The 20,183-nt window shown below is 40.4% G+C and overlaps 1 protein-coding gene across 3 annotated transcripts in view; it reads right to left on the bottom strand.

Annotated features, from left to right (window-relative positions):
* Positions 1 to 3,070: 3,070 nt before the first annotated feature.
* Positions 3,071 to 20,183, bottom strand: part of SGSM2 (small G protein signaling modulator 2) — a 484,755-nt gene continuing 467,642 nt past the window's right edge. For all 3 annotated transcript variants that reach the window (XM_073667783.1, XM_073667784.1, XM_073667785.1), the window contains 3 exons: positions 17,153 to 17,249; positions 14,459 to 14,626; positions 3,071 to 12,278 (listed from right to left, as the gene is read on the bottom strand). In XM_073667783.1, the coding sequence (XP_073523884.1) occupies positions 12,190 to 12,278; positions 14,459 to 14,626; positions 17,153 to 17,249 (354 nt within the window). In that variant the 3' untranslated portion in view covers positions 3,071 to 12,189. The remainder of the gene's footprint in view (positions 12,279 to 14,458; positions 14,627 to 17,152; positions 17,250 to 20,183) is intronic.

The following is a 20,183-nucleotide window of genomic DNA, read 5'->3' as shown; positions in this document are numbered from 1 at the left end:
CTTATCCTCAGAAGCAGATGTGACTCTTGGTCTTCCTTTCCTGGGGCGGTCCTCATGTGAGCCAGTTTCTTTGTAGCGCTTGATGGTTTTTGCAACTGCACTTGGGGACACTTTCAAAGTTTTCCCAATTTTTCGGACTGACTGACCTTCATTTCTTAAAGTAATGATGGCCACTCGTTTTTCTTTACTTAGCTGCTTTTTTCTTGCCATAATACAAATTCTAACAGTCTATTCAGTAGAACTGTCAGCTGTGTATCCACCAGACTTCTGCACAACACAACTGATGGTCCCAACCCCATTTATAAGGCAAGAAATCCCACTTATTAAACCTGACAGGGCACACCTGTGAAGTGAAAACCATTTCCGGTGACTACCACTTGAATCTCATCAAGAGAATGCCAAGAGTGTGCAAAGCAGTCATCAAAGCAAAAGGTGGCTACTTTGAAGAGCCTAGAATATGACATATTTTCAGTTGTTTCACACTTTTCTGTGAAGTATATAATTCCACATGTGTCAATTCATAGTTTTGATGCCTTCAGTGTGAATGTACAATTTTCATAGTCATGAAAATACAGAAAAATCTTTAAATGAGAAGGTGTGTCCAAACTTTTGGTCTGTACTGTATATACAAAGTGAATATTGCACATAGGTTTCAGACTGTGGAATTGCTTTTAATAGAAAAATCTTCAATTTTTTTTTAATAATGGTGATGACAGTAAAAGGTCAATATATATTAATGGGGTTAAGAATAAATTATCAAATGTCATAAAGCTCTTTTATACAAATATTAAAATATGAAGTAGCTTTAAAAGGCCACTTAATTTTAGCCATTATAGCTTTGTCTGTTAGAAATATTTGGTACTTCATTTGAAATAGATTTTTAGTATTTCCATAAAGCTGCCAGACAGGTTTCTACACTGGCCGCTGGCATAAACTAACCATGGGCTCCCCTCCCCTTTAAAGGGGTTATCTGACTTCAGATAAATATAGCTCTATGTGCTGCAATCATACTTACATGTCTGCTGAGTTCTTTATTGTACTTTTTGTCCAATTTTATGCATTTTTGCCCAGTGCCGTGATACCGTTCTATACATATCAAGCTACAGAAATCATATCTGGCCCGTTTGGCTTGTATGTGAATGGGGAATCTACATCTCTACAGCCTGTCCTTCACTTCATCTCAATTCAAGTTATCACCCCATTGCCTCACTTTCTGCCTCTCTAGCTCCATTAATTTTACCATCCCATTAAATTACTCCATAATAGTACAATCCTTTGCAATGTGACCCTAATGTACAAGGGGCTGAGACTCTCATATATTCGTCTTACATTGCATACATTTGTCTTGGAAAAACTACTCAATAATGCTGGCCTTACACATTATAGATGGTGGTCTGGCCGAACAATGGTTGGCCCAATAGTTCAGCTGACAGCCATCTCAGTCAACTCTCCCATACGGCCATGGGTTCTCTATGAGAAAGCCACCGACTGTCATGTAGGCCAGTGGCCAAGACAACAAAGTCTTTGGCGGACCGAAATCTGACAAGCGCAATCCACAACTCCCTCGATCGTCAGTCAGCCAGCGCCCCCCACATACATTAGAATGTTGTCCAAATCTGTTGGGTTCGGCCGACATTGGTCTAATGTGTATGGAGGGGCTGAAATCTATTTGAAAATCTCTTAGATCTAGAAGAGCAAACTAAACGCATTGTGGTCAACCACATAAAATGCCAAGAAATCTGCCCAGGAAAAACTAAGATTTTCCTAAATATCTGTCACGTGGGTACAGTGACACAGAAGGGCCAGAAGATTGCGGTATCTGTTACACAAACCCCTGCACTTATTAGAGCTGCTTCACCTTCCTTTTAGCAGTGCAGATCTTCCTTGTTCTGTTGTTGCAAGGATTAATCAGTTCTGTCTGTTTCCTGGAGCTCTCCATCCAGAATTGTCTCAGCTGTTCTGTGTTGGCCACTCCTCTCAAGTATATATGCTCACACCTTGCACTGAGGAATTGCTGGTGATAGTTACAACTTCCTGGTTTAGTGTTGAAGGATAGTTCTGAATTAGTAGCCGTTGGTTGGTGTTGTTCTCAGGAGATATCTGGGTGAATCTGGTATTGTGTGTTTATACTAATCCTCTTCCCATTTGTTTTTTTCCCTCCTACTGTTCCCTTGATTCCCACTCGGTTGTTTTGTGAATGTATTTGTATGATTGTAGTTTTCTTTTATCCCTGTCTGTTTATCCTGTCAGGTTTGTGTTATCATATTCACTTCTGTCCCATACCTCCCTGTGTGGAGGAGGAAACAGCTCAGAGTGTATTTAGGAGCATAGCACGGTACAAGGCCCCAGCATCTCCACCATCAGGGGTAATCTGGGGAACAGGGATAGCCTAGAGTTCCTCTAGCTTGAGGGACAGGGAAGGAGCCCATTGCCCTGTGAAATCCTGTAACAGTATTGTGACAATATCATTGGATTACCCTTGATGTGATGAGACCCAGTCTCAGATATACAAGTTTCCAAATACAATTGTGTTACATAATCACATTATGACAGGTTCTGTCTATATTTTTTGAGCCTCTTCCATCCTTGCACAGTTCTTAGCCGCCATAGCCTTCAGACAATAGATCCTAATATTTGCTATGTATTTTTTGCCCATTCCCAGAGCACTAGATTTTTCTCTATAAATGACATCTGATTGTGCACAGAAAATTATCACAAAGTTACAAGTTGTATCTTTTCCAGTGAGAGTTCAGGGAGGTTTTAATGAATCGCCACGATCACTGATTTGTTCTGGGGCGTTGCTTTTCAGGGAGCGCCCGTCACATGATCTGTTTCCTATTTTGTGGATGGCTACTATATGAGATGTCACAGATACATGAAGGTTACAGGCAATTGGGGATCATGTGAACTGAATTCATAGCGGCTTTTCTGTACATCTCGGAAGTGCCAAGTGTTCCAATAAGGTTGTTATTAATGGATATTACACTGATAGACGTATGCTTTTAACAGGGCAGATAACCACATTCTAATAACTTGCACATTAGCAAAATAAAATAAGAAGCACAAGGTGTTTATTCACAAAAGATCCAACCATGTTTTATTATTTTACACTGAAAGATAAATATATCTGATTGGTACATGGCAGTGTTATAGAACAAGTAACATTTGTCTCCAAAACAAAATTAAAGGTTTAAAAAAAAAGAATAGCTCACAACTGTGCAGATATCCAGGGCATAATGCCCAGAAATTGGCACAGCAGTGGGAAAGAAGTCTCAATGAATATACAATATACCAGTGCTTTTATTAAAACTATATGCCTAAATCTCAAATACTCAAAACCATAGTCTGATTTTTAGAAAAATAATCTGTTCTGAAGTGAGTTATTATTGTGTCTGTCTATGAACATCACAGAACTGCGCTGGAAGTGAGGGAAGTGTTTCACAGTAGTGGTCTTGGTTCAGGGGCCATACCAACACCCCATGGGTCACATCACTAGCCCATAGGCTATTCCACCAACCCACAGGCCACACTATTATGTCAGCAACATCATGTGGTCATTTCATTAATTCATTTTTTTTATTTTTGTTTCTTTACAAATGGATATACTCAACACTTCTGCATGTATCCTCTAAACTGTAGTGATAGGGACCATGATTTTATACCAGGTAGTCTGTCAGCAGGTTTTTGCTATGTAATGTGAGAGCAGCAGGACGTTGGGGCTGAGAGCTTGATTACAGTGATGTGTCACTTACTGGTCTGTGTTTTGCTGTTACAATAAAATCAGTGTTTTATCAGCAGGATATTATCAGTACAGGACAACTGGCCTTGTGCCTCCTAGTCCAACCAAACCCCCAGCACTAATTAGTAGCTGTCACTATACAATGTACACAAAAGCTGTGATGTGAGCAGGTTTACACAGCTCAACATTGCGAGCTCTGCTAGATCTACAGAGAAACTGTGATTTCATCATTACTGCAGTTCAGTAACTGACACATCGCTGGAATCAGGATCTCTGCCCCTACATCATGCTGCTGTTAGATTACAAATCAAAAACCTGCTGACATATTCTATTTAATAGGGGCACTGTTGTACTTGTCCCACCTTTACTGATATGCTTATAGAACAAGTTCCTTTATACTTTTTAACTCTTCAGCAACTGCGTCTCATATCTATCTCCTCACAATGCTCATTTTACATACTTACGAATTTGCTGAAATGAAAAAAACAAAATCATGAGAGCCCCCCACCAACATCAACCACTTTCAAAAAATGCCAATACATTTGTCAATACTGCTGCATTCAATAGAAACATCTAGCATCTCTCGGATGGTCCGAGGCCATGTTCTCACGTAATGTACATGCTGTTTTTTCTTCTGTGCTTTTTTTTCTGTGCAGAAAACTTGCCGCATTTATTCCAAGCAAAGTGGATGTGATTTCATACAAATATGTGCTCATTGCATTTAAAGACGTTGTTAAACTGTGCTTTTTTGGTGCATTTTTTCTCTATAGACTTCCATGGGGAGCCCAAAAAAATGCATTTAGAAATGCAAATCTTGGTGTCAAATTTGCACCAAAAAACGCATTAAAAAGGGAAAAACATAAAAAATGCAGCAATAATCAGATCAGACTGCTACTATGTATAAAAAATGGAGTTGGAAAAAATGCAGCTTTGTTGCACGTGGGACCATGGACTTACATTTACTGTTTAGTATCAATGCTTTTGTTTTGGGGAACTTAAACATAAAAGTTAAAAAATCAGTGGCCATCTCATTTACAGTAAGAACGCAGGTGAGGAAGAACTAGATAGGTGTCAAGAAAAAGTCTTGGTATTGAACTGCAGTGCCAACAGTACCAAGGCAGGTTATCAAACTTTGGGTTATTCAGTTTGGGAAAACAACGGCTTAGTGGCAATCTTATATGAAGGGACAGTATAGAAATCTTTCTAATGATCGCTTTACACCTAGGACTGCAATGATGAGGACATGTTTACATCTAATGGTTCAATCATAATCACAGATGCAGATTCTTTACTGTAAGAGCAGTGAGATTATGGAACTCTCTGCCACAACATTTTGTAATGGTTGATTCACGAAAAGAGTTCAAGGTAGGCCTGGATGCCTTTCTAGAAAGATATAATAGTACGAGTTATGGGTACTAAATTCTGTGATGGGAAATTGATCCAGGGAAATAGTCTGATTGCCAGATGTGGGGTCGGGAAGGAATTTTTCCCCTAATATGGGGCAATTAGCATCTGCCTTATGGGGATTTTGCCTTCCTCTGCATCCACATGTTAGGTTATAGGTTGAACTCAATGGATTTTGTCTACCTTCAACCTTAAGACTATGAAACTATAAGTCATAGGAATCTAGGATGTGATGTATCTATCTCATAAATTACTGAAGAATAAAGAAATGGACACCATGCAAATACTACCAATAATGGGGAATACTGCCATATCGATCTTGCATTGTTCCACTGTTCACTTATGATAGGGATGAGGAGGATAATGGGGTCCTGTTTTAATGGCAACTTTAGAAAAGCACTACTCAGGATAATACAACACAGAACAGGAGAATGGAGAGGCCTTCGGTGAAGGATGACACTGTGAAACTGAGGACAGGTACTGTAGCATTTCATCAGTACCAAATCACCCAATTAGTGAGGAAACAGCAGTATGGAAAGGCATGAATGGTTGGGATTTTCTGATTGTTCCCAGATGGCATTATAATTTCAGTATTCTTTAATTCTAAAGGCAAAGTGTCATCCGTTTAACACTAGTTAAGGATGCCAGGTCTCGGTAAAGTAATCTGATAGATCTGTGACATTTCAGATTGCAGCAGAAGAGATTAGATTCCTCAATAAATGTCAGCTATAGACAAAGAAGAATTTACTACAGACGCTAATGGGAAATGTCAGTACCCCGGTACTATTAAGTAAGATACATGTGCCTAAACTTATATTTTGGACTGCAAAGCAACTAACATGAGCTACACATTGGAAAATCCAGGGTGACATTATTTACCTACAATCCTATTCTTACATTTTGGATTGAGAATGGCTCGAGAATATTAGGGAAGCGATGGGCACCACGCACACGCAAGCCGATGTTTAATTTTTAACAACCAAATCGGATTTTGGTACAACTGCGAGTCATCTCAGTGTTTCCTCAGATCATGGCCAGACGACCGCCACTATGTGTGTCTGTATCCTAAACTTTTCAATGTAACTATTGTCACAATAAAGATCATCGTATTCTTATCCTGGATGTCAGTGCGGTCAATATAGAACTGTGCAATTCTAGTAAGATCTACAGATTTGCTTGCACTAAGGTTGAGGTGACATTTGTAATGTTCTGCTTCCAGTATTTTATTCAATATTATTCTCATGTTAAATTGTTTTTCTGTGATTTCTGAAGCCAGACAACTTAACAAAAAAAGGCAAACTGTACTTTATGCATCTTCCTCGAGGTCAGTGCTGAGTCTCCGCCGCATCAACTGCGCTACAGCTAATGAATGAACTCTGCGCGAGTTGATGGAACGAGCTGCTCAGAGCTCAGTGATTGGCTGCAGCGCTATTGATTTGACATCAGCGCTGCTGACAATAACAGAAACCTGGAACAGCGGCGGAGAATCAGCATTGGATTTGGGAAGGGCGAGTAAAGCAAGGTTTGGTTTTTTAAAAACAAATTACAGCCAGGGGACAGAAGTTTTCAGAATTCGGAAAACGCCTTTTGATGTCTACTTTGTTGTTATGGTTGGAAGTGCTCTGCATCCTTTCTTCTGGATCAATAATGGAGATGCTATTTAAGAATGCATCCGAGCGTAGATCATAATATGAAGGGCAAATCTTATAAAAAATGATCATTCTGAGATCTATAGATTTGGATGGCTGAGGATAAAGAATGTTAAAAATATGGACTGTTGTAACAGGGTGTCTTCTGCTGAATAAGTTTGGTGAGGAGGTCTTCAAGTACACACTGATCATCCACAATATAAAACCCCCAACAGGAGACGAGAATAACATTAGTAGTGGTTAGTACCTACCAGATGGGATGCAAAGAAAGACAAATGGTGAACTGGTGACAAGGTTGTGAGCAGCCAATGCTCATGGATGCACATAGGGGCAGTAAAGACAAGGCTATCTGGCCTAAAACGTACACAAGAGTTATTGTAGCACAAATTGCTGAAACAGTTAATGCTGGCTATGATAGTAGTGTGGCAAAGCACACAATTATAGCCATCTGTGTATCTAGTTGCGTAGCCATATACCAGTGAAGAGCCCATGCTGACTTTTGTCCACAGTCAAAAGGACTTAGGCTGTGTGCCCACTATGCATTTTTTAAGCGTTTCCACAGCGGCAATTTCGCTGCAGAAACGTTTAAAACGTTTCTTGGTAGAAGGCCTGCCATGTTCCCCAATGATAATCCGCATGTGCTGTGCACATGCTGCGGAAATTTCCGCTGCGGATTATCATTACGGAAAAATCCGCAGCACTACCAATTATTTTGCAGAATCGCGGCGTTTTTGCCGCCATTGACTTGCATTGAATCACATAATATCCACATGACTACATGTGCACATGCGAATATCATGCGGTTCAATATGCGGATGGTACCCAGGTTTGGAGAAGAGGAGACTCTCCTCCAGACCCGGGTACCATAGTACCTGTTAAAAAAAAAAGAATATAATAAAAAATATACTTTATACTTACCTTCTGATGGCCCCCGGTCTTCATATCGATCCGTCCGGTGTCCCCGGCAGCTTGCGATGGTCTAAAAGGACCTGCCATGACGTCATTTAGTCATGTGACAGATCATGCGACCGCCGACGTCAGCGTCACATGACTAAATGACATCATGGAAGGTCCTTTTAGACCACCGCGAGACACCGGACGGATCGGATAAGGACACCGGGGACCATCAGAAAGTAAGTATAATATTTATTTTTTACCATTCTTTTACGGTCACACTATATAAATCCATGCCGGTTGCATGGATTTATATATAGTGTGACCAAGTTGTCAAGCACTTTCCAGGTGATGCTAAAATCGCTTGGAAAGCGCTTGACAACCCGCATGCGGAAATGCAAGTGAAGAACGCTTCACATCCGCATGTCCCTGGCAGGAAAACGCATGTACAATCCGCATGTACAATCCGCATGCGTTCTTTCTGCCAGGGAGATGCAGAAACGCTCAGGAAAAATCAGGAGCATTTCCGCATCGTGGGCACATAGCCTTAGAATGGGAATGTGAGCAGCAGAACTGGACCCTGATGAAATGGAAGAATGTGGCCTGGTCTGATGAATCACATGTCGCTGTACTTACTTATATAAGGAAGAAAGCAAGCCAGTGGTGGCAGTGCCATGATCTGGAAATATTCTGCTGGGAAACCTTGGGCCATTGCATTGATGTAGACGTCACCACGCAGCGAAACACTGCGACAGCAACAGTATTCCTTAATGGCACTGACCTTTTCAGCAAGGTAATAAGTCCTTCCACACTGCAAATATTCTTCAGCAAATGTCTTGATTTCAGACCCTTCAGAGCTCTTGTGAAGTCCAAGCCTCAGCAGGTCAGAGCAATTTTAGGTCGGTGGTCCTAATGTTATGGCTGATCAGTGCATTTTGATCTCTATTTTGAAAATATTTGGGTGGATTCCCAGTTTAAATGAGTCACCCACCTTTGGGAACAAATTTGTTTTAATTAAATGAATGTATTTGGGGCTAAAAATAATTTTTGCAATTAGTTTTTATCACAAATTTTGTACCGCTTGCCCCTGTGTTACAATTTGAATTGCGGTCTGCAGAATGAGTTATCTGAGAATCTGTGCGTAAGAGCGGTCTGCCAGTCTGATGGGAGCGTTTGTAATGCTTTTATCAGTCTTTTTTCTGACTAGCTCCAAGCTGATTCATGACCATGAGCGTATGCAGGGAAACAAACAGCCTGTAAATGCCAAAAGGATGCAAAATTTTTAGTGACACTCAATAGCAAAAATTATTTTTTAGACCTCCGCCCTTGGACCAAGTGATACGTTAACTGCCAATGATATGATAATGACTACAGCCTATAACAAAGGAGCCACGTGACTCCCGAGCCACCAATTGGGAACACTGGGCTGTAGTAAATTTCGGTGTGTAGTTATGGAGGTTTTCTATGAGGCATAAAAAGATTTTTAACTTGTGCCTAATGTTCATTTCTGCACAATAACAATCTCAACGTTCTCATAAGTGTAACATATAAAGACAAGAATGGGACAATCTATACATACATTCATATAAGGCAGTTTTATATTGAAAATGATCAAATGCCTATTCACCAATCTTATCTTCTATCGTAAACTAGTTTGGCAAATTTGAATGACAACACTGTACAGATAAAGACGTCATACAAAAATATTTGGGTTGTGATATTCTCATACACTGAACCTAGAATTTAGAGCAGATATTTTGTATGAACACAAGGTAGATATGGACGCTATAAGCATGCTGTATTTCCCTAATTATAGCTCGGGACATATTATCTGCCCGCTACATATTCAGCTACCTAAGATATAGGACAAAAGGCGATAGAAGGTAAAAAAGGATTTTTTTCTAAGAGTTTCTTTACATCTGCATTGGAGCCTACATTGCAGATTTTGTCATTTTGATGGACTTCAGCGTTACTTATACTTTTAGCTGAACCCCGGTGGACCTTATTAGTCTGTGTTCATTCAGTGATGATCAGTCACAGCATTGTAACTTCAGATCAGAGTATTATATACGAATTTCGCTAACTGCCCATAAGAATGATGTTACCAATGAATTCTCCATCTAGATAAAAATGCAGGAGCGTTCACCATATCTCCCATTCACCATGAGACAGTGACCATCATTTTGCTGTTGGCGGCTGTCATAAAATGAGGCACATTTATTAATCACTTCCCATTCATATCTATTAACACACCCATGATGAGCAACTAAAAAAAGGTTGGCACGGCTTGCACTTTAAAATACTCCATTTGGCTGTGATAGAATGATCAAATAGATGTAAATTGAACAAAAAATGTTTTTTAAAAAACATTGTCCCCAAAAGTGGTCAAACCCATTAAGAACAGGATCCTGTAATAGACGCATTTTAGGTTTTGTATTTTTTGATTGAACTTTATAGGTTATCACATATAACACTCCATACTGTGCCAAACATACCCAAATATAAGCTCTGCTACAAAGATTTGATAATCATATATGTCATTATCTATAACAGGCGTCGCCAAACTTTTGTCGGCCACAGGCCACTTTCAGCAACTGATAGTGTTAAGCTACACTAATTATTAAAGGGGTTATAAACTACTTGGACAACTCCTTCTCAAATACAAAATTCTCCCACGTTGAGTAAAAACACCTTATACTCACCTCTGGTGCCGGCACCATTCCAGAAATGTTGGCACCGAATCTCTGACTTCCTCCAGTTATGTCCAAAGGAAGTGACAGTGAAGAGTGATAAGTGGCTGTTGATTGGCTGGAGAGCACACATGACAAAACAACGTCAAGTGGGCCCTGGCACCAACATCACTAGGGCGGCACCGGCACATGAGGTGACTATAAGGTGTTTTTACTCTACGTGGGGAATATTAAAATTGAGAAAAGGTAGACTGGGTAGAGGACAACCCCTCTAAGGGCTTAAGTTATGAGCAAGTGATACATTTTTTTAACACTAGCGAAAAAAAGTCTCTTAGATATTGGTGCTGCAATAACATTACATTGTCTACCCACAAGAGGCAAGGAAATGAGGAGCTTAATTTGCAATTTTTGAAAATTCTTCAAATTGTGGAAGATTTTGATTTAGTTGCAACTCCCTCAACATGCAGCCTGGTAAAGCTAACTGAATAATGATGAAATATTGAATGGGTAACAACATACAGAAGAGGCCTTACACTTACAGAGAACATACATGCATCCATCATGCACCATGGTTTCTTCACTCGTCAATAATACTGCAGTCTCATTGTAAAGATAGTACAGACGTAACGGCAACAAAACGGACCAGACACTCCAATTAAGTCATATGTTACACAAAGGATATCTTCTAATTAATGTACATGCACCATTTTTGGCCAAAACAGCCCTTCGAAGACAAAAATAATTTATAAGGTGCCTTCTGGGTAAAGTAAAAAATAAATTTGCTACCATGTTATCGTTAATAAGAGCTGCACTGTGTGGTACATGGTAGTGTCACGGGTCATCTAGCATCTTTATAGGAACATCCATGTGTTAACCACCTGAGAATGGATACATTTGTGAAAATCTCTCTCTCTCTCTCTCTCTCTCTCTCTCTCTCTCTCTCTCTCTCTCTCTCTCTCTCTCTCTCTATATATACTGTATATATATGTAGGTCATACTGTTGCCCTTTTTCGTTACAAAAAAGGTTGTCAACTCATTGTATGTAAATACCCCAAAGCACTTGTGAGAGCAAGTCACTAGGTCACTCCTAACCCAACCTTCAAGTGACCTGATAGGCAAAGGCATGAAACTCATGTATGTTTCTGATGTTCTTGACTTCAAATTGGGCCTGTCTGTAGAATAAGGAAAATGTGAGCTGTAGTCAGAGCAAATGTCCCACTGAATCATCAGATTTTCGACTTCTGGCGATTGGTATGTAGAGAATTTTTTAGATATAGACTACACAGCCCATCACATGCCTGGGTGTTTTTTTCAACAGCCCTTCATGGTAATCACAGTGGAATATAGAGACACATCTGCATGCAGAACAGAACATAGTTAACATAATTTGTAAAGGGTTTCATATGGCATCTGTCCCCGGAAGTCAACTGAAAGAAGAAGATTTTGAAAATTCCTTGGCCAACATACAGTAAGACTTAAGTCTCAGAAGACAATGATATACTCCCACTGATACAGCAGCATGGAAATTAATGGTGCACAAAGTTTTGTGCCTTCTATATTTCCCGTTTCACTGAAATGGGGCTCTGTCAGATATGTGACTATTTACTTAACACCAGACCGTGATCCTTGTTTCATCTGACCTGGTACTGTGTTTTTCTTATGTAGAAATGCAAAATGTCCTTAAAAGATTAACAATGATATACAAGTACAGAGAAGATGGGTTCTGCTGCTGCTGGACACCGTTGAAGGCCCTTCGAGCACCTCTAGATGATGATCCTGCTTTTCATGGTCCTCAATTAAAAATGGAAGTTCCTCATTTGTTTTCAATCAGAGTTTGAACCTTGTGAACTAGTTCCCGGGCTATCCGCAGAATGAGCTGTGCATCATGGTGCTCCGCCATTTCTATCAAACCAAGAAGTAAAATTTTATATGTTAGACATCCTCTTATATTTTTTCCGCAGATGACCATCATTGGTTCATTTAGCTAATGAGCAAAAAAAAAATCAAAGCCAGAATAGTCTTATCAAAAAAATATTCTTTTAGTTTTGCAGAAATGCCACCAAGCAACTTATAGACACGCTAATGGGATTTAAGTCAGGACTTTGAGTAGGTAACCTCAAATCACAACTTTTTTTTTTGACAAACACTTTCTAATGGCACATACTTAAAAATTGTCAATTTTTTTATTTTGAAATAGACAAAATAACAAAAAAGCAGTACCCACAGATTACCCGGCAGACCCATCCCCTGTCTGACTGGTCCCTCATGGTCTATACCTGGTGATGTCCCAAGACATGGGCAAGTGACTAACTGCAGCCAATGTGTCAGGCGGGTCACCGCTGTGGTCAGTGGTTTGATGAGCATTCATTTACTGTATGTCCACTGGGGTCAGGAAGTAGAGACCAGCAGGGAAACCAGTAAGTGTTGAAATAGGAGATCTGTGAGTGATTTTTATGCCATTTCTTAAAAAATTACAAAGCAGACAACCTATTTAAGAACATTCCACATTCCAATGACAAATTAATTGCTGAAAGTTAAATGGGTTATCTCGGACTATTGTTGTTTTTTAACTATGGGCCTAAAAACGAACAGGCAGGTAGTTGTTAACTACCTTCCTGTTCTACCCGGTGCCGGCACAGCATGGTCATTGACTGCTCCTGCCGGCAATTCAACTGCTCAACAGCTATTCCTGTCCCGGGCTGCTCTGTCCACGGCGCGTGATTGATGACATCATTCTGATTGACAGCCAGCTTCCCGTAGTTAGGCAGCAGTAATTACGCCCTGTCAATATAGCAGAGCGGAAAAGAAGCCGTTGCTCTGTGGACGTGAAGTCAGAGGAACCTGGTAAATCACCGGGGGGGTGCGGTTTTATATGAAAAAGAAAAATCTGACATTTTCTTTTTTTTTTTAGTGCTGGAGATTTTTATTTCTTTTCTGTGGATATTCTCTGTATTCTAAAATTAGACACATTAAAAAAAACTATAGATTTGAGCTATGTTACATATGTATTATAATTTGATCAATTTGAACTGTAGATTTTAAAGAACAACCTCTTTGTACCCTATAGTTTTACATATCAGATCATAAGAAACAGCTGGTCCTAAGAATAATCGTTTTCTCTTGTGTCTTTATCAGGCTTTTACATTATTCTCGAGGAATTATGTCTTACATTTCTTTACAACATTGCTTAAAGGGAATCTGTCACCAGGTTTTTGTTACCCCATATGAGAACTGCATGATGTAGGGGCATAGATCCTGATTCCAGCGATGTGTCACTTTTTGAGTTGCTTGCTTCAGTTTTGATAAAATCATTATTTTATCTGCTGCAGATCTACCAGTTCTCTAAGTGCTAAGGTTGGTATAACCCGGCCCCCACCACTGATTGGCAGCTTTCTGTGCATAGGCAGAAAGCTGAAAAATCAGTAGTGGTGGTGGGGTTATACAGAGCATATGAATACAGAGGACTAGCTGGCAACAGGTTTACTAGTCCTCTAGTGATAAACTAGCCATTTTTGACCTCATAAGAAGTCCTCTTTAAGGGCCCTTGAATGAGGGCAATGATAACCGGAATTATCATCCTTTTCTGCAAACACAGGATGTGCAGCTGACAAGAATGTAAAGGGTTTTGAATAGGGATGAGCAGAGCCGTGGTAGTTCGGGTTCTGGTACCCGACCCAAACTTTATTCCAAAGTTCGGTTCGGGTACCAGAACTGTACCCGAACTTGAGCCAGAACCCGAACCCCATTGAAAACAATGTGGCCCCGGACTTTTAAACCGGAAAATTCTCTCTCTCTCTGCAATGGACTTCCTCCAGAACTCTGAACATTGCAACGAACTTCCAGGGAAAGTCTGTGTTCGGCGTTTCGAATGCCAAACTTTTAAGTTCTGGTTCGCTTATCCCTAGTTTTGAACAAATCATTACTCAAAAAAATAATTTATACAAAACCCTTATAATGAGAGCAACATGTAAATTTTATTAGATGAGTGTCAGTTGGCTTCGTTTATCAAAGATTGCAATTTGTCTTCCTTTGTTAAAGGACATTTACTTTTAATAGTTCAAAATCTCATGCAAAGTACTTACCATTAAAAAATTTGATAATATCTGTAAAATCCATGTTGTTGTCTCGCACAATCTCTCGATAAACTTGCACAAGAGCTAGAGCAATGAACAATACAAAATGCTCGGAGGAAATATGTCTGGCTGCCCAAATGACTTCCCAAACAGCAAAAACATCTTCATACAACAATTCTGCCAAAAACAATGTACAAGAAAATGTTAAAATTCTAGGAAAAGGTGTTGGACATTAAATCACATGAACTGGTAGACAGCTTTGCTTAATAAGTCATAAGGCATCCAGCAGATGATCTATCCATTGTATTTTAGTCAACAACATAAAAATCATTTACTGTATTTTGCAGATTATAAAACGGACTGGATTATAAAGCGCACCCCAAATTTTGGGGTGCAAAATAGAAAAAAATGTTTGTTTTTTTTTAATAAAATGGTGCGCCTTATAATCCTTTTAACCTGGGGGCAGCGGTGGTGGAGCGGGGGTCACATACGGAGATTGGCGGCGGAGGTGGCTGCAGCAGGAGTCGGGTGATGCTGCGGGTCCCGTCCTCAGAAGAAGTGTCAGTGATCCAAGTCGGTGGTGGTGGTGGCGGCGACGGTAGCGGGGCGATGCTGCGGCCCCGTCTTCAGAAGAAGACGTGTCAGTGATTCAAGGTGGTGGTGGTGGGAGCTGGGCGAGCTCAGCGGGGCGATGCTGCGGCCCCGTCTTCAGAAGAAGACGTGTCAGTGATTCAAGGTGGTGGTGGTGGGAGCTGGGCGAGTTCAGCGGGGCGATGCTGCGGCCCCATCCTCAGAAGTCGGCAGTGAGCGGAGGAGAGATTCCCTATCCCGTACATAGCCCTGCGCTGTGCTTTGGTAAAATGGCTGCCGGAGCATGCACAGACCAAGATCTCAGGAGATGAGATCTCGTCTCTAGAGATCTTGATCTGCGCATGCTCCGGCGGCCATTTTACAGAAGCACAGCGCAGGTCTATGTCATGGCTATGTACGGGATAGGAAACCTCACCTCTGCTCTTCTTCGACTGCGACTTCTGAGGATGGGGCCGCAGCATTGCCCACTCAAGAGCCGCATAGCAGCTGCAAGGTTTACACTATGAACTCTCCTGAAGGAGAAGACAGGGCTGTCAGGAGGAGTCTACGGTTCTCTGGTGGGCCAGTCCAACCCTGCCACTTTGCGGGGGGACAGGGACACCTCCGTGGGCAGTGCATAAACACTGGAGAGATCGGCACTGCTGTCTTGCATTATACAGTTATATAGGAAGCAATGTAAAATATATGCTTGTGACAGTGAGGGTGATCAAGGAGTGAAGCAGGCTGACACAAGAGGTGGTGGTGAGTTCTCCTTCATTGGAAGTCTTCAAAGAGAGGCTGGGCAGACATCTGTCTGAGATGGTTTAGTGAATCCTGCATTGAGCAGGGGGTTGGACACGATGACCCTGGAGGTCCCTTCTAACTCTAACTTTCTATGATTCTATGACTTATGGAGCAGGAGAATAATAAGAAGGTTATAAGCATCAGCAACAGAGGTAAACTATGTCCCAACCTTTCCCTCTGCTTGGTGTGGTTGTAGCTGGCTGTGAGTATGTAGTAAGAGACTTAGATTAACCTATCCTAGTTACATAGTTACATAGGTTGAAAAAAGACCTAGGTCCATCAGGTTCAACCTTTCTCCACCAATTATAAATTTTTGGCACTAAATTATCTATAACCCACAAAGTTATGTGTGCTGAGAAAACCATCCAGCCCTTTTTTAAAAGCTGTTATAGTGTCGGCCATCACTACCTCTTGTGGTTGGGCATTCCATAGTCTGACTGCTCTAACTGTAAAGAACCCTTTCCTATTTACCTGCTGGAATCGCCTTTCTTCCACCTGTAATGAGTCCTTGTATGGTCTTTGGAAGGAATAAGTCATTGACTACACATATTTTATTTATACATATAAATGAGATCTCCTCTGAGATGTCTTTCTTTCTAAGATAAACAAGCCCATCTTCTCTAACCTCTCATCATATGAGAGGCCTTCCATCCCGTGTAATAATCTAGTTGCTGCCTTTGAACTGACTCTAACTTTCCAATATCCTTTTTAAAATGTGGTGCCCAAAACTGGATCCCATATTCTAGATGTGGCCTTACAAGCAATTTATTGAGGGATAACAATACTTGCATTCTCCTCTTGCAGATTCAATACACAGGGACATCTTTTTCTATGTCCAATATTTTGTAGTTCAGGCAATTGGCTGGAGGTGACGAGAAATTTTGCTTGCTGTGCATTGTGCTGATTTTTGGATGCATTGATGAATTATTCACTACATTGAATTCATGAGAAAATAAGTGAGTCAATTATCCTCTTAAATTTTATGGATCAGAAGCTCAACAAATCAATAAAGTGATGTCTCCTATCCTGCTAGGTTTGAGCACAAAGCTCTCTTTCCCAGAATCGGCTCCATTCCCCCTCACAGTTATAGTACGTCCAGGAGAAGAGAATTTCACCAAATTCTGAACTCACTCTGTTAAATCGAAAATAGAACCCGTGTCCCTATAATATGGAGGGAAATCATCTCACCAGTTAATGATATGAATTATAATAATGAATTTATAATTTAATCTACTGCCACCTTTTGTATTTTTCTAAGAACTGATAACTTCTCTTTAAATAAAAACACAGAATACTGACAGAAGACTGAAAGTTTTACATAAAGAATACCTCTTTTGAAATCAAGTAGAAACCAACGATAACAGAAGTAAAAATGTGTGTAGTCTCCATTCTGATGCATGAGTTCAAAGAGCTCTGAATCCAAAATCTGAAAAAAAAACCTTTGTGTTAGTTACAGGAGAAGGACATCTGTGTCTGCACATCTCAGTAAATGTTATCTGTCTGTAAGGGTGCACTAGTAATGTATCACAGCTGGAGGAGCTAGCAGGGTGGAAGTTGTTAAGGGGACACATTTTAGGGTTACTCAGGAGACAATATCAATTGTTAAAAGGGTAAGTAACCCGTTAACGCTCCATGATAGAAATGTTCGTCATGGGGTGGGTCAGGCTGACGGAAGTGGGCTCAGGAGATGAGCTCACTCTGTAGAGGGTAGGTGCTGGCTGTGTTACACAGCAGACTTCTGCTTCTAACAGCAGCGATTGAAGCTAGCTCCAAGTGCTGCTGTTAACCCTTTAAATGCTGTTGTCAAACACTAACAGCAGCATTTAAGGGGCATGATCTGTACTGGGTGCCCACCGGCCTCCTGTGACATGACTGCTGCCATGTTGGGGGCATCAGTGGCTGAGATTCATTGGGTCATGGCTATCTCTATATACAATATTCAAGTATTACAGTATATTGTATAAGTGATCAAACAACTGCAGGTTCAAGTACCTTATAGGGACTAAGAAAGAATGAGTAATTAAAGAAATAAAATAAAAACAAATCAAATCACCCCCTTTATTAATCCAGTTAAAAATAAATATATTTTAAAAATAAAAAAGTGTATTGTCGCATCCTTAAAAGTCTAATCTATGAAAATATGAAACTGACCAATCCATATGGTAAACGTCAAGAAAAAAAAATCTTTTAAAAAAATGTCTAAAGGCAAAAATTGACCTTTTTTGGTCACTGCACCTTCCTCAAAAAAATGCAAGAAAAAGTAAATAAAACATCCTATGCACCGTGGTACTATTAAAAACTACAGCTCAAAATATAACCTACCTCTCCAACATTACTTTCAATATGAACAAATCAAACTCTCCATTATGGCTAATTTAAAGGATGTTACTTTTGGGTTTCCCAGAACGAGTTGGATGTCATTTTGCTATCTCCAATGGGTACCCCTTCAATATCTGCTCTCTACTCTGTAATGAGGTCTAATTTATTGGGGGTGCACCCGGACATTTTTTTTAAATATTGGAGACAACTGTTGGAGGATGTGGAGATTCCCGATGAGATCAGGACAGGTTGGAGTGTATTTAGGAAACACATTTTAACTGAAGCGTGGAGAGAAACTCAGTATAAAATAATGCATGGGGCCATCTACGCCGTTAACATACCGAAGAAAGATCCGCTATCAAATAGGCTAACTGCGTGTCCTAAGTGCCACCATCCTTATTCCGACCTCCTACACGGCCCTTGGTCCTGCCCTGAATCAGTTTCATATTGGGGACAGGTATCCTATATGATTAACACTATTTGGGGTCCAGGATATACCCTCTCTCCTTATCTAGCCTTGTTGCACTTCTGGAGTAACACAAAGAACCCTGGTGGGAAGATGGGAGGCCCACCCAAATCGCTCCACACCCTGCTTACACTGGCAAAAAAAACAGTTACTTAAATATTGGCTAGACCCCAACACTCCCCCCATTGCAGAATTGACAGCTCAAATGAAACATTTTATGGGAATAGAGCAACAAGACGCCCTTAGTAATAAGGAAACGCAAGCTGGCAAATTTCTTCTAAAGTGGAAACAGTTTATTGTAACTTGTTGCTCACTAAATGAAAAAAAGAAAATGGTGGAACCCTTCACTTCTACAGCGTGGTATATATTGGAGGATCTCAAAAATAGCCTGGGACGACTACGCTTAAATTAAAAAAAGGGAGAAAGAGTAGGGTAGAGAAATCACTGGGCTAGGGTCTCTAGTCTAATCATAAACTGATTACCTTTCCAGGATGGCTTTAATAAGTTATAATATCAGCTAGATCTTTTGTTAGTTTAGTCGATGAAGGTTATATGGTGTTAATGATAATTTTGTTTTGTATGTTTTGCCAGTTAATCCTATGAATAATGCTATTATATGCCCAATCTGCGTACGGGTATCTGACTATCTTCTTTAATCTGATTTGTGTATATGTTTTATGAAAACCCCTATAAAAATGATGTATTAAAAAAATAAAAAAAATAAAAACTACAGCTCAGCGCGCAGAAAAAAAAACATATGTCATGTGACTATATTGAAGGAAGAATAAAAAAGTTAGCAAAAAAAATTAGTAAAAAATGAATATGCAAATTGGCTGTGTTCTTAAGGAAATTAAGGGACATTATTACTTAATGGAGGCACTCAGGATTTAGAAACTTTCAAAAGGACAGAAAGGGGGCATTATTATTTATAAGGGAGCACTATTGCAAGGTTGTGTACTTGTGCTATTACTTTTTAGGAAAATAATAAGAGAGCCCCTTCACCCTTCATTATTATCTTTATATACTTTTGTCCATTTAGTTTACATAATTTTCTGAATGGTAGACATAAGATACGTTGGTGATCACGGAGTGTGTATTCCCCTCTGTAGCATAAGTCACTTGCGCCTTTTAAAGGAACAACAGTGTGAGGTTAAATGTATGAATTATATCAGGAATTGTTATAAACTTTATATTTTAGTTTTTTTGTACTAGGTAATGTTATATGAGCAAATATTGTAGAAAGTAGCCTAATAATGCCATTAACCAGAGGCGTCACTAGCATCAAAGATCAGGAACTCCAGCCCCGAATGTTTTGTTCAGAGCCCCAGATCTCCTGCCAGACTGCAGTGGGGGCGACAGCGAGTCAGGAGAAAGTTACTCTGTGCATTGACCGCTGCCGCCCACTGCAGTGATCCCTGCCTGTTATTACCTTGCTGTGGAGGAGAGGAGCCCAGCTGCTGGCAGACAGGAGGAGGAGTGTGCCGCACAGTGCAGCCTGAGCCTCTAGTGTCGGCTCAGGAAGGAGCAGGGCTGAATGGAGCAGAGGGAGCACTGCAGCGGGACAGGAAGATGTGA

This window comes from Phyllobates terribilis, unplaced genomic scaffold (genome assembly GCF_046119375.1).
Source record: "Phyllobates terribilis strain yellow unplaced genomic scaffold, ASM4611937v1 Scaffold_2__4_contigs__length_985480577, whole genome shotgun sequence".
Taxonomy (NCBI): domain Eukaryota; kingdom Metazoa; phylum Chordata; class Amphibia; order Anura; family Dendrobatidae; genus Phyllobates; species Phyllobates terribilis.
The sequence above is the reverse complement of the archived record's forward strand: the minus strand, read 5'-3'. Positions and strand labels throughout refer to the sequence as shown.